The sequence below is a fragment of the Peromyscus californicus genome, unplaced genomic scaffold (genome assembly GCF_007827085.1).
Source record: "Peromyscus californicus insignis strain IS unplaced genomic scaffold, ASM782708v3 Scaffold_7__1_contigs__length_154581171, whole genome shotgun sequence".
Taxonomy (NCBI): Eukaryota; Metazoa; Chordata; class Mammalia; order Rodentia; family Cricetidae; genus Peromyscus; species Peromyscus californicus.
This window is the reverse complement of record NW_026294595.1, coordinates 116,934,884-116,949,671: the sequence shown is the minus strand read 5'-3', so window position 1 is coordinate 116,949,671 and position 14,788 is coordinate 116,934,884. Positions and strand designations below refer to the sequence as shown.

At 40.9% G+C, this 14,788-nt stretch overlaps 1 protein-coding gene across 3 annotated transcripts in view; it reads right to left on the bottom strand.

Moving 5' to 3' along the window:
- Positions 1 to 14,788, bottom strand: part of Macrod2 (mono-ADP ribosylhydrolase 2) — a 1,966,896-nt gene that overhangs the window by 158,525 nt on the left and 1,793,583 nt on the right. For all 3 annotated transcript variants that reach the window (XM_052726012.1, XM_052726011.1, XM_052726010.1), the window contains one exon: positions 11,503 to 11,586. In XM_052726012.1, the coding sequence (XP_052581972.1) occupies positions 11,503 to 11,586 (84 nt within the window). The remainder of the gene's footprint in view (positions 1 to 11,502; positions 11,587 to 14,788) is intronic.

Below are 14,788 nucleotides of genomic sequence, written 5' to 3'. Positions count from 1 at the left end.
GAAGCTTTGTGAAGATCCCTGGAGCTAACGATGGAGGGAGCCATTACCAACATCAGCCCTAGGAGGTGGTTCATCATAACTGAACAAGAGCTGGAGGTGGAGAGGGCCACCTTCAAGTTGCCTAAGGAAAATAGTGCTTGCTGGCTCAGCTAGGAGGTCAAAGTCATTGTGCTCTTCTCCTGCCCCCACTAGTGTTCTCCCAAAAGTTCCCGCTATACAGCCTATGACTTCTAAATGGGAGCCAGACATTTGTTCATCGGCAGGGTAAAACACACACACACACACACACACACACACACACACACACACACACACACACACACATGCACATGGAAACAAAAATTACTTTAATTACTCCTTGCTCCACACCCACCAAAAGACTGAAATACAAAAACATGCACTATGCAGTTTTGCTATGAAAATTTCATTAATAAAGAGCAAAAAGGTCCAAAATAAAAGGTCTTCCTTAGGAAGCACAAAACACAATCAAGAAACTGGTAAAACAACCCAAAGCGAGAAGGAGAGGGAGTCCAGTAAAGGGGTCATCAGCTTCAAAATACAAAGCAAGTTGGAGAGTGATCTGGAAGCACAAACAGAGAGATTGCCCATGTAGACCTTACTAGAATAATACATTTTGATCTCTACACACAGAACTAGATAGTGTCTCATCCAGAGACTCATCAACCTGGCAGAAAGCCCAGCAGGAAATCGCAGAATCGCTTCCATATCACAATGGATCTTGCTGTGGGCTCAGAAGATAAAAGCATTTACTGCCAAGCCTGATGACCTGAGTTCAATCCCTGGAATCCACACAGTGGAAGAAGAGAATCAACTCTGAAATTGTCCAATAATCTCAACATGAGCACTGTAGTACCTGTACACGCACACATACACATACACACACACATACACAAACACACACACACACACACACACACACACACACACACACACACACACACACACACACACGAGGAGGGGAGGGGACAGACAGACACACAGATACACACAGAGAGACAGAGAAAGAAATGATATAATAAAAACTGTCTTACAGTGTTCAAAAGTGTCAAGAATCCTACAGTCAAATTGTATCAGAAGAGCCATTCCAGGCTGGAGGACAAGGATACATGACAACAGGGTAGAGTCCTTGGCTTTTGCAGAGGATCTTTGGTTTATAAAGGACATCACTGGGAAACTGGTGAAACCTTGTTAGGGTCTGAAAGTAGTGCTGTATCAGTGTTCATGCTTGCGTGTGCGCGCACAAGGAGTGTGCATGCAATTACACTCATCCTTACAGGCACATGCAAAAGCCAGAAGCTGATGTCATTTATCTCCCTCAATTGCTTCTATGACGTTGGTTTTTGAGAGAGGATCTCTCACTGAATATGAACTTGACATTTTGTCTAGGCTGGCTGGCCTGCAAGCCCCCCACGCCCACCCCCACCCAGTGCTGGTGTTGTATGGATGTTGGGGATCTGCACTCAGGTCTTCACACTGGCATAGCAAGTACTTCACCCACTCAGCTGTTTCCCAGTCCCCTGCTTTTGACCTTTTATAAGAGGAATTCTCAGGGTCCTATAAGATCCTCAGTGAACTATTTGAAGATGAGGGATGCCAGAGGCTTTGCAACTGACTCTCAAATTATTTAGGAAAAAAAGTTTGTTTTCTGTTTCTTGCTTCTTGTTTGGTAACTATTCTTGCAGATTGTGAGGAGCTCCCAGGAGGAATGGTACTCTGCATCAAGCTCCATGTGCTTCCTGATTTGCTGAAGGGAGGGCCTAGTTGCAGAGCTGGTACCATCGGCATTGGCCACAGCGGCTGTCTTAGAAAGAATGAGCAAGTCTCCCTAAGAGAGCAGTTTGCAGCTCTTTAGGAAGCACCCAACAAAACTGCCCCGACTTTACCCTGCATCACCACCACCTCCTCACCTCTCTCCATTTTCTCACACACTGTGTGTCTTCCTTCTTCCTGCCAGGGGCAAAGGTTGTTAGTGCTTGAGTGGAGAATTCTCAGGATGGAAAAATGACAAATATTTCCAGTGGATTTGCTAGCATTTGTGCCCAAGGAGAACAGTGTACCCTAGGGTTTCGTGCATCATTCCTCAGGCAGAGTGATCCCTGGCGGGGAGCTCATTTCCCAGACTGGCTCTGATGGCTCCAGAGTGACAAATATGAGGAAGGATAGCCACGCTTGAGCTAGGCCTTAGGAGACTATGGTGTGTGTCCAGGTAATTCTGATATGGGTGGACAATCTTAAGGTTCTCTCTGGCATAGTAGGAAAGCACAACTTCACTGCAATAGAAAACTGAAATTATGAAATACAAATGCAAACCTTAATATGAAATTCCAACACTGTTTCTTTTTTAAAATAGTGCTCTTTAAAGACAAAACACACAAAACTGCTTTCTGTTGAAAAGTTAGTACCTGATATCACAAGTCCTCAATTGTCCTATTGTCGTGGTGACACCTTCGAGTGTGTGTGTGTGTGTGTGTGTGTGTGTGTGTGTGTGTGTGTGTGATCACTCTAATGCTTCATCCCTATACCTATGAGTTTTCAATGAAACAAAAGTGAATGGATGTGAACCTCATCCTCTGTGATGAACTTAAGGTTTAAACAAATATAGTCCAAATAACTCACGGGCATCTATACAACTTTAAAAAAACACCTTTTAAATACATTTAGAAGATGCTCTGTAGGAATCTGTTCAATAGATTTTTTTCCTTTGTTCTTTTATTAGCTTACTTAGTATCAACTTAGATGAGTTCTTCAAACATGGACTGGGCCTGGTTGACAGTACCATATGGTGGCTTACAACCCTCTGTAACACCAGTCCCAGAGGATATAACCCACTCTTCTGCCCTTCATAGGCACCATCCATGCAGGTAATTCTATTTCCAGACAAAACACTCATACATGTAAAACAAAATAAGCCTAAAAAGAAATGAAAGAGACTTTTTCTCATCTGTGACCAGAGAGGGTGGCCCTCCGTGTTCTCAGAAGCCCGTGTGACCATGAAAAGCATGATTCAGATTGATTGAATTAAGGCTATAAATATTCACCAGGAATGCAGGAAAGAGCTCGTAAAGAATCATTTTTTTTTATATGTCTGATGTTGAGGTAGATTTTCAGTTTGATATCTAAAAGAAACATCAGACAAGACTAAACGGAGGATTGTACTGCATTCTGAAAGGATAAAAGTAAGATTCAGACTTCTGTTTCCTACCTAGGTCAGTTTTGTTTCCATTAACTATCTATGACCGCTTCCCTCCCTCTGGGGGAGCAGATGATGTACTAAGTGAAGGTGTATGGTTGACACGAAAGTGACCACATCAAGGACCCCAGTGCTTCAGTCCCACAGGAATGGAAAGACCGTCCTCTGGTCCAAGTACAAAAGCTGACAATATGTGCAGAGTCCCAACACGGCTTCCTTTTTCAGGAGGACTGCAGCCTGAGAACTGGGATACCAGCTTTTCTGTGTGTGTGTCTGTTGTTTTTTTATTCCCCTGTTGCCCTAGCTAGGCCAATCCCAAAGCCATGAAGGTCACAGCACACCCCTCTTCTTTTCTTCCTTTGGTTCTTTCATCCTCGCTGCCTAAGGTTGGCAGCCATGAATGACAGAAACTTCATGGTCATCACTTAACAGGGAAGGTGCTGGCTGATACCCACAGTGTGACGACAGTAAGACACCTTTCATGCAGAAATGGATGCACGAGAACCCATGGTGTCCAAGTCACCTAAAATAATCTCTGCACTCAACTGTATTTCTGGTTAATAATTTATAAGGTGGACACAAAAAGAGGTTAAAAATTTCTACTTACAAAATAGGATTGTAACATATCATAGTAAAAGTTATTTAGAGCTTACGGAGTTACTTGTTTCTGTTTTTTTTTTTTTTTTTTTTTTCCATTTAGTATTTTCAGACCACACCTAAACAAGAGGAACTAAAATCTGAGAAAGCGAAACAACAGAGAAGGAGCACCCCTATGGTACTCAACAAAAAGGTGTGCATTGAATGCTTGGAGAAACTCCGTCTGGATGGTGGGGACTTTTGCTGACATGACATGTTTAGAGGAAGGATGCTGTGGGTACCCTGGTACCATCTCTTTCCCCCGCTGCAAATGATCCCACCCATTCTGTATAACAAGCACACTGAGACTTTAGGAAGCACATCCTTCTCTGTGAAAGCCACTTGCCTTCACAAGTATCTTGAGAGGGCTTTAGAAGATGCCACTGTAGGGTTCTATCATCCCATACCTTGAGAAACACTCACCTACAAGAACAGGACAGAGGCAGAGAAGAGAGCCTTGTTTCCCTCGGAAGCAGGAGATCTGGAGGGTTGACAATGACTGTCTCAACAGCAAGATATGACTGAATAGCCATAACCAAAGACTGCTTGCCCTTCATTCCCTGACCTAGTCTACACCCTCTCTGAAGTTTTGGAGGTAGTAAGTGGAAGTAGAAAAAAAAATATTCTGTGCACTTGTGAAAACGCTTAGATAGAGTGCTTTCTTGGGAAGCATAATTTGAAGAGGAGATCTGAAGGAGAGAACAGGCTGGGAGAAGGTCTATTTTTAACTAATGCAATGGCGTGGGGGAGGGGAATACTGAGTGAACGAACTTAAGGGAAATATGAGAGAAAGCCAGTGAGATAGGAGATTGAGTCCGTACATTTCAACCTTACTCTAGTTACAACATATTTTGATCACATTAACAGTAACTTCAAGGATTAATAAATAAAATAAGTGACTTTTTGTGGGAGGGAACTTTTCTTGTTTTATATGCAATATGCTTCAACCCACTAGCTCCTCTATCCAGCAAATATGCTGGGTAATTTCTATGTAGCATCTTGTTCAAGTCTCCCTGTGGTCACACAAAGCAGGGTTACTCCTTCCACTGCAGTGCATGGGAACACAAGCCTTAGGTTAGAAAAACTTCCCTAAAATAGAACCAGAATTTGAAAAGGCAGGAGGTCTGCCCATATTTTACTTAAGTTTGTATGTGTAGCAGGGACCATACATATATCTTATCACCCTATGTAGGACACCTCCAAACATGAGGAGGACCGGTATTAACAACAATGGCAACAGGCATTTAAAACTGGAATGCCTCCTGTTCCAACAAGATATGTGGCTCCCTTCCCCTGGCAAGCTCAGCCTTCTCACCACAGAGAAAGTCACAATGCTGACACTTTCTAAGTTTGCTTTAGAATCTGAGTGCTAATCCTGCATCATGCCCCCAGCTGCATGGAATGGGTAACCGTGGAGGGCACAGCAATAAACCAAATAAATTGTTGGCTGTTTCTACGGACAGAGGAAAGCTCCAAGTGCTCCCAGATCACAGGTAATACAGAGCAAATTGAAAGCAAGATGGCGTTGTAGGCATTTACTGAATTCTAATTTTTGCCACAGAAATTTAGTTTGTTTAAACTCTTCGTATTTTAAAGTCTACAGGGTGACACAAAGCTTTTTTTTTCTCAAGAAAGCTGTCGTCCTCATTTCTGCTTCTTCAAAGCTGGTCAATCACTGAGCTCCTTTGAGTGATGGCAAAGTCAGAATTATGACTGCCTGATTTTACCCTTCACTGCACTTGTCAAAAAAATTAAATTAAAGATCATGCTTATGAATATAATGCATGAACTGCTGCATGGCATTCTGAAAGATAGAATGCCCCTTCCACCCAGCCACTCACCAAACAGCATGTCACACAATACTTTAATATGCAAAGGAAATAATAGAGCAGAGGGAAAATTCTGCCTCTCAGGAAATATGAGGTACATGTTCAAGGACTCAGAAAAAATTATTTTAGTAAAAGTTAATAACTCTAATGCTTACAGAATATTCAAAATAATATCATCCTTTCTTATTTCTGAAAATGTTTCCACAAAGAATTTCATCTGACTAAAGAGATCATTCATATTTTAATGTGTAATATAGTGCTGCTTGATTTAGGGTCACAAGAGTGAGATTTCCTGAAGACTGAGCATTCCATGCACACTTGCTGAATATTCCCTGTAGAGGCAACTACAGAGCAGGAGTCAAAATAATAGGGCATCGTGTAAAAATATGATGGAAAAGTGGCATCAGTCTAGTGATTTTTATAGATGAAAACCTGCTTTTATTTTATAAATGTGTATATAATATATTTATGCTCAAATATAATATATAGTATTTTATATTTATGTTCTTAAAAATCTTCCCCTCTGTCAAGATAATTTCTTGAGTCAATAATACACACACACACACACATACATACCTATTAATGTGTGTGTTCCAGAAGACATAGTGTGTATGAACATTTATAGGTAGAATGCATTTATATTCATAGCTGTATGTCTGTGCTATCTGTATCTAGCATCTCTCTATCTTTCTATCAATGTTTTTATGTGACTCCTGACTACATAGCTGAGCTGACATTGTAGTTAGGGATCCCCTTAGACGTCAGAATGGAAAGAATTTGAATTTAGTTATATGCAAGCTCTTGGAGGCACCTTCTAACCAAGTGGTCTATACTGGAGAACAGTGCTACCAGAAGCTCCAGCAATGCATCTGAATGACCTGGAAGGTTGCAAACCACATGATTACTGGCTCCAGCTCGGGGGTCTGAACCTGCTGGCTTAGGAAGAAGTCCTGGTGTGTACATGTCAAACTTGTCCCCTGGTGATGCCAACTATGCACATTAAAGTCCACTCTGAGGATCACTTGGGTCTCGCTGATGTAAGGCATAGACAGGCCATGCTTGCTTCATGAGTACAGTGGAAATGTTTCCCCTGCCAGTTTTAACATTTTATGGAGTCTATGCAATTGCTCATGCATAAACATTAGCAAATAAAACAGTAAGTCAAATACGTATTTAAGGTCTTCTTAAACTGACATCTTCAGAAATTTCAGGAAGCCAGATATAAATGAAGGAGTTCATAAACCAACTACAAAAAGTCCCTACAAATGAAAGCCCAAGAAAATGAGAAAAAGAAGACAAAAAGGAACTTAACATAAGCATGACCTTACGGAAGCCAAGGTCGCAGAAGCAGACATATGCAGTGATGCCTGACACAGATTACAGAAAGTTGTAGTTTAAGTAGCTGTTGAACCAAAGAATGACTAAATGCCTTTGCAAATAAAACTTATAAAAAAGAAGCACGAGGGGGTGGTGGTGTTTGCTGTAATGAGAAATTAAGTGAACTAAACATCACATTGAATAGGATTATATAGAAAATTAGAAAACTTAATAACAGACTTGAAAAAAAAAAATAACCAGAAGGCATTTGAGAAAGAAGAGCCAGAAAAAAAGGAGTGGGGGGGGGGGCAGGGTTCACAACATGGTTAAAATCCAGAAGGTACTGAGGAATAGTGGACAGCAGTAATGGGGTAATATTTTAATATTATTTGGTGAGGAAAGGAGTGTGGAGTTTTGAAACTAACAAAAGATGCTGATCCCCATCCCAAGAAATTCAGCAAATATCCAAAAGAAATAAAAAGAAATGTGAACCTAACCATATCATATTGAAACCAGGAGACACAAAAGGCACAGAGTCACTTGGGAAAGCATCCAGAGGGAAGAGACAAGCGAAAGAAAAGCAACAGTTAAATGGGAAATTACTTCTCAACAACCAGAGAATGGGTACGAATTTGAGGGAAATAGCTTTGAAATGTCATAGATAACATCAGGTTCAAATTTTTATTCAGAAAAAAGCGTAAAAAAAATCAAATTAACTACATTTTCTGGACAAAGTCAGATTTTTGCCAAGGAGAATTGTACATATATAATTTTGCAAGTACTGAGGAAGAGTGTGAAAAGCATTTCCATTAAAGTTCTCTATAACGGAGTCAATTCTTTCAATTATTTTGTAAGAAAAAATATCAGAAGTTGGAATGAACACAACTGTCATTAACTATGTGTGTGTGTATGCTTTTATATATATATGTGTGTGTGTATGTATGTATATATGTATACAATCATATACATATATGTGTGTGCGTATATATAAAATGATAGTTTCCATAATGTGTTAGCTTCTAGGTGTATTACCAGATGCTAGGAATTCAATTAGTGGTCTGAAACTATCAACAATGTCAATACTGGTATGGTATTGCAATGGATTAAATCAGAGTTTACTGTGGTCATGAGCTGTCAGGCAAAATAGTTTGTTTCTTTTTGAACCCATTGCATTACAAAAAAATAAGTGTAAAGGTATATTCAGAAACTGATTTTTTTATGCTTAATATTTTAGAAAAATATTTAGTAAACTAGTAATTCTTCAATTAAAGCTATAATGGTTAATATTTCCTCTTATACAAAACTAGTGCTGGGGTGCACAAAGATGGCTCAGCATTTAAGAGCACATACGTTTTTCCAGGGGAACCAAGTTTGGGTACCAGCTTCCATATCTGGATGCTCATAACTGCCTGTATCTCCAGATCCAGGTATCCAATGCCTCTGACCTCTGTGGATACATTCAGTCATGTGGACTTACCCACACACAAGCAGACACCAGCATATGCAATTTTTAAAATATTAAAAATAATTTTCAGAAGTCAGAGGGGAAGAGGATTGCATATGCTGTGTCATTTTTGAAAGAAAAGAAATGATGACATTAAGAGACTGAGTGGACTTGGGTATGTTAAAGAGACCTTTGCAGCCTGTGCTTATAAAAAACTTGGTACAAAAAAAAATTCTGAATTCTTCTGGATCCAAATACAGATGATTAAACCACACCAGAAAAGCCTGGTGACTTTGCTTCCTTTGACCCTTTCCAAGGTTATGCTCTGATAGCCAGTCATCACCATGAGGGTAGGAAGTCAAGCAGGAAGCTAAGGGAAGAGAATAAAAGTCACAGGGTGTTAAGCAGAGGGACTTATAAATAAAAATGCCCGAAGGATTTGGAAGAGAGGCGGGAAGAGAGAACACTAAGCTAGAAATATTGTAAGTTCGATAGCAGGAGGGCATCGCAGAAATAAGAGGCCATGGTCTACACTACAATGTGCCCCTGAGCCAAGAGCAGTGTTGAGCTTGTAGACATGGAAGACAGCTGGCTGCTTTTCTGAATTATCAGAGGAATGAGAAGTGTGCACCGTGCCATGCATAGGTGCAGGTACATACATTATTGTCAGGATAGACACACAGATAAATAAATAAAATAAGTAAATAAGTCAGATTCACTTCTTTTTTCCCCCTCCTCTTCTCTGGGATGTACTAATTTCTATTTGCCTTTGAGACTGTCACAGGGCTAAAGCATAATCCCCATGTTTGTGGAGTGACTAGTATTTACATTTCACCGTAATGCCACTGTCACAATGTCCCTGGTAACATAGGTTTCACATTATCCTCCCAGATGTTATGACTCAGCCAATTCTGAGATCACATTTGGAGGGAGTGAAACTACCACTGAGTCATATCAGGATTAGGGGATGATGTTTCCTGAACAAAGCCACTTAATGAGGAGGTAAAAGAAGCTTTAAGGAGTCACAAGGAGAGGCTTGGAAGAATAAGTCACAGCATGTCAACATTTATACTGACAATGGACTCCAGCTCTGGAAAACCACCTTCAATAGAAACAATGCATTGGTTGGCAACCATCTTGTAGGGGGTACCTTCTCCAGGGAAAAACAATTGTGGTTTTGCCCCTAACTCTTCACAAGTTTGATCTTCAGAGATATCCTAGGAAAGGATGCAGCAGTTACACTGAGAAGGGTCCATTTGCTAGTCTCCTCAGATACTAGCAAGGTTTGCCATCTGATGCCAGGCAGAGCCACTGACCTTCACCATATTTCTAAGTGTTCTGCAAATTGTTCTAACCATCTAAACACATTTCAGTGAATGAGTACAGTGCTTAGCCTAACTTGTTCCTGGCTGAGATGGTCATAAAGGTGATTGTCATCACTAACAAAATGCCAGGCCTCTGCTAATCACTCCTTATTTTATTCGTTACCATTTGTAGGAAATACTCATTTTTCAGTCCTTGTATGGAAGGGAGGGACCATCCCCTGCTGTGCCCCTTTCTAACTCGGTCTCCTTCAGTGAGTCTGGGAGAAGGAAGAGCCCTGGCTCACCTTGATCTCAACCCCACTTGCCTACAGAAAGGATGTGACTTATTCTGTTCTGTATATATTGAGGTCACCATTTCAGAAGTGAAACTCAGCCTGAGAAGACCCATCGGAGCAGGTTGAACAGATGCTCTGCATTGCCTGCATTAAGGCTGAAGCCAATACCTGATCCCACATTTGTTATAGCTGCCTTCTCAGCTGGGTCTAACCTGTAGAGGGTGAGAACAATGTTGTTATCTATCAGTTGGTACCCAACACTTACCAGGATGCTGGACAGTTATGGGGGTGTGCTCCTTAAGCTCTCTATTCTAGCAAGATCCCACTGCTAAGTTAGAAGTTAGCTGATGGCACTCAGCAGTCACACTTAGGGATCCACTGCAACATTTAGCTGATACTGGGGTCTATTTGCAATGGTGACTAAACAAGGGGGCTCTAGAGCCCAGGCACTTCTGCTCATGGCCATGCTCCTCTGATGTCAGCCCTAGATCAGAGCCTTCCCAGATTTTCTTAGGCTGTACTGCACATGGAAACTCTTCCTAGCTACACCTTTTACCCCACAAAATAAACCTCCCTTTTAACTACATGGAGTGGCCTTAATAATTTCACCAATAATCCCCTTTTCTCCATTCTCTCCTTTCACCTACACATGCTCTATCTCCAGCTCCTCTTCTTTGTGTCCTTCACAGCCTTTCCTTCAATGAATATACACTCTCCTCCCATAGAGGAGAAGGCAAGTTTTTTCAAGACCCAATGTAACGGCAACAGTGTTACCAGACTCTTCATTTCACTAAGCATGAAGTAGAACTCCAGGCAAGCAAGCAGAGGATGTACATATTCTACCATTCAGAAACTATACTCTGAAAACACGCCCCATCCACCTTTCAATGAAAATTTGCCGGACTGTAGGCTGCACTAGGGCTATTAAAGACAGCATCATTCCTTCAGAATCCTGCACCCAAGAGGACTTGCCCATTCATTGGAAAATGCACAGATACACTGGCCTCTAGAAAATAGAAGAGAGATGTTTGCAGCATCATTGCTGAGGTTTGATTCTGGAAACCCTGAAAACATGTTCATGCAAAAAACCAAACGATCCCAATAAGACAATAGCCACAGAACTGCTCATCATGTATAGGCCTTGACTCTCGGTTCTACAAGGTTTGAGGACATCTTGATTTTAATACAAGTCACACAACTTCATCTTATAGAAATGCAAACTATGCCATGTAGAGAACATTAAAACTTGTATGTTTTCTCTTTCTTTAACAACAATGACAAATCTGATTTCTCATATTTACAAAAGATACTGAACATATAAGGAAAGCATAATCAAATTGTTCTGTGGCATTTTTTAACCCTTAAGAATATCTAAATGTGAAAGTATACACATACTTTACAAATGAAATGAAAGCTTGTTTCCATGGCATAATTTTTGAAAGGAAGCAGGAGGTGCAGGACTTACCTTCACTGGAGTCTTTTGAACTTTCTGGTTTCTTTGCTTTGCTCTTCTTGTGAGGTGGAGAAAGGCCTTTAGGCTCTAGCCCTTCTGGAAGTACAAAGATTTAATAATTCTTACTTAAATATTTACCAGTAAGGTTCAGAATGTGTTGAAATTTAAAGATGTTTTCTCCTTAGGAGCCCTCTCCCCGCCACACACACACACTTACTGAGCCTTAACTACAGATCCATCTGTCATTGTGGCTGAACTAAATTTTGGCAAGGAGCTTGGATTCTCCATCTTTCTACATACACTTAAACTTAAGCTCCAATATTTTTCTGTAGACATCATCCATGATTCATACAAATGTCCAATCATACACATGTGCTATTTTAAAAACTGAATAATTCTCTGTAAGAGAAATCCAAGAGGTGCCCCTTTACATTTCATGGCTTAGCAGGTGCCATTACGCCTTTCCTCTTAGTCCTCAAAGGTAGGCGAAATGAAATACAATGCCACCTCACTTTTGAGGTGATGGGGGACTGGGAATGATTCTGCTTCTATTTAACATGCTTTTTTTGTAATCTAGACTCTAAGTAGCACTCTCATATGTCCCCGACTAATCTATTGTGTTTAACAATTTTCTCAATGTTTTCTTAAATCTCCCCACAGAGACTAGTAAAGACTGAGAGGAGTCTGTAGAAACAGCTCTCTGTCTACCCCATCTGATTAGAATGTTTGCTGGCCTTGAGTTACAGTGTCTACCTAATCTTTCTGCTGAGCTCAGTGTTGGTGTTTTCTGCCTTTGTTGCATCATGTTTTTGGTTTGGGGCTGGATGTCTGGACAGCTTCTGTTTGCTTCTGCATTCCATTCTCAACCTGTTAACAACTCTTCCTGCACCCTAAGACTAGATGGCCTGGCTTGTGCCAAAAAACTCAATATTCTATCTTCCTGCTAGCTTCTGTCAATGGGGAAGCCAAGAAATCTACTTTATGGGATCCTGGTACTCTTTGTGGGCTGACTGGCCCCTAAACTAAGGTTAAAGTCACTATCAGCTGGTCTTCTTCACAGGTTACAGGTCCCAAAGCCACCCTCACTATTACTACATGCAAGGCTGGGACTTAGGTGTCCTATCCTCTCAGTCTGAAATGTTTCCCCTCATTCAGCCCACATCAGGAATCTCAAATCTAAAACCAGTCAGAACTACCCATCATGTGTACAAATTTCTCTCTGCAGTACTCCATGTTTGGGAGAATGGCATTGCATACTTGTAGAAATATTTCAAACTAAAACCTAGGTATCACCATTTAAATTTGTGCTCATCTGCCTTCCTAAACCAACTAATCATGCCATCTTTGTTCTAACATATCCTACACTTGTCTGTTATGAATTGTCCTGGCACCTGAGTTAGCAGCACCTCTTGCTGTTTCTCAGGTCCTGCCTCTAGCCTTCTAATCTCCTCTTCTAAGAACTTTGCTTCTGCTGTTCCACAGAACATAAATCAGATCTGGGTGCTCCCTGTTTAAAAATCACTACTCCTCATCTTCGTTTGTGTCTGGAATTATCTCACTGCCTTGTTTATGTCTTTACTGTACATTTATATATACACACACAACCAACTCAAAGTTTCATGAGAAAAGGGCACTTCTTTTTTTCACATCCCTCCTGAATCCTTAGTACTGAGAAGTACAGTGAGAATTTCATTTTAGAGTCATTTTATTTTTGTTTCACTGGTCCTTTGTTTAAGTCCAAGATATAGTAGGTCTCTGCCTAGTTCTCATCCCCTTAGCAGCAGAATTCTAAAATTACACTATCGGGCTGTGACTAACTCATATCTCCCCTTCTCTCTTTCATCTATTCAGAAAGAAACAGAATAACAATTTAAAAAATCCGACATTTGATAGATGTGCTATTAAAATTTTTGACATCATAGACTACAAAGGTATGGGGCATGAGGCTAGCTAGGTTTTATGTGGTCACAAGTCAGTCACGGCTAAGGTTATTACCAAGGCCAGGGTGAAAAATATTGCTGATGACTGCATTAGCAACTTCCCGGCTTCTGTCACAGGTGTGAGATGCATGCTGACCCTTTGAATGGTTCAGCAAAACCAGAAATGAGGTCTTTCAAGCGGCTCATTGCATACAAATATCAGGTCCACCGAGAGTCACAAAACAGGCAAGGCAACATTGTGATCTCACCATTAGAAGATCTAGCCCGGTTGTACCCTGAAGAGAGCTGTCCTCGGGCTAGGCAAGAGTCTCCAGAGATGAAAATGCAACTTCAAGCCAGGGTTTCTTACACCTGAAGATTTTGGTAATTGCATTTCAAGTTTGTGATTTCCCACCTTAATAGAAATTCTTAGGGTCTAGGTGAAGTTTCCAAAGACATCTGTTTGCCTACATTTAAAGATTCTATAATACCCCCCAAGTACTAACACTTTCTATTTTAAACTACTCCCCGAGTGTTCAGTGGATGTGGAAGCTTGCTGCATAGAAGGGCATGTGTGAAATTCAAGAGTATTTGATCATTTCCTGATGTCCATGGGGTATCCAAATAAAAATCACCAATAGACATGGCCTCTGTGCAAAGGTCATGCTGAGGCTCAGTAGAGGGTCACTTCCTCTTGGTCTGAAGGGAGTTGAAGGAGAAGCTAACAGTGTTTCTCTTTGAAAACAATGTCATGGGCCTTCTTGATGTGTACTATTTTAGGTTGCCTGTTTCTGGCAAAGGCTGGACTCTGGAGCTTGGCCATGAGCATGGCTCCCCCTTTCCTCCCCTGACCTAGGTGAGCAGCATTGCAATGGTTGATATGGGTGGAGCCCTGCTGGGTCAAAGTCAAGAGTGTGTGGCCACAGAGATGGAAGGATATGGGGAAACATTTGTTGTACTTGAATTAGAATGATTAAAGGACTAAAAGGAAATTCTAAGTGTTTAAGCCAGCTTGTTTCTTTCAGGGGGAGAATGTCACCTTGAAGATCTATCAACTCCATTTGAGATGCTTCTGCTTCCATTTGCTCTAAGGTTCTACAGACCAGAGCAAAAAGTTAAACTACATTAATTCTGGGGTATGACAAACTTGGATTCAAATTCTGGCTCCACTATTTAAGTAAGAATTAATTGAGGCCTAACACACAATCAAAGTCTTTCTTTGTCAGTTGTTGTGTGAAATAAACTCATACACATCCAGTGATCTGCACAAAAGAATGCCTAGTTGAAGTCTGGTGTGCTAAGCCTGACCTGAGCCAGCTCACACCAATCAATTTTGCTATCTCCCCCATCTCTCATGTTGGGAGCTTTAAAAAGTGCAT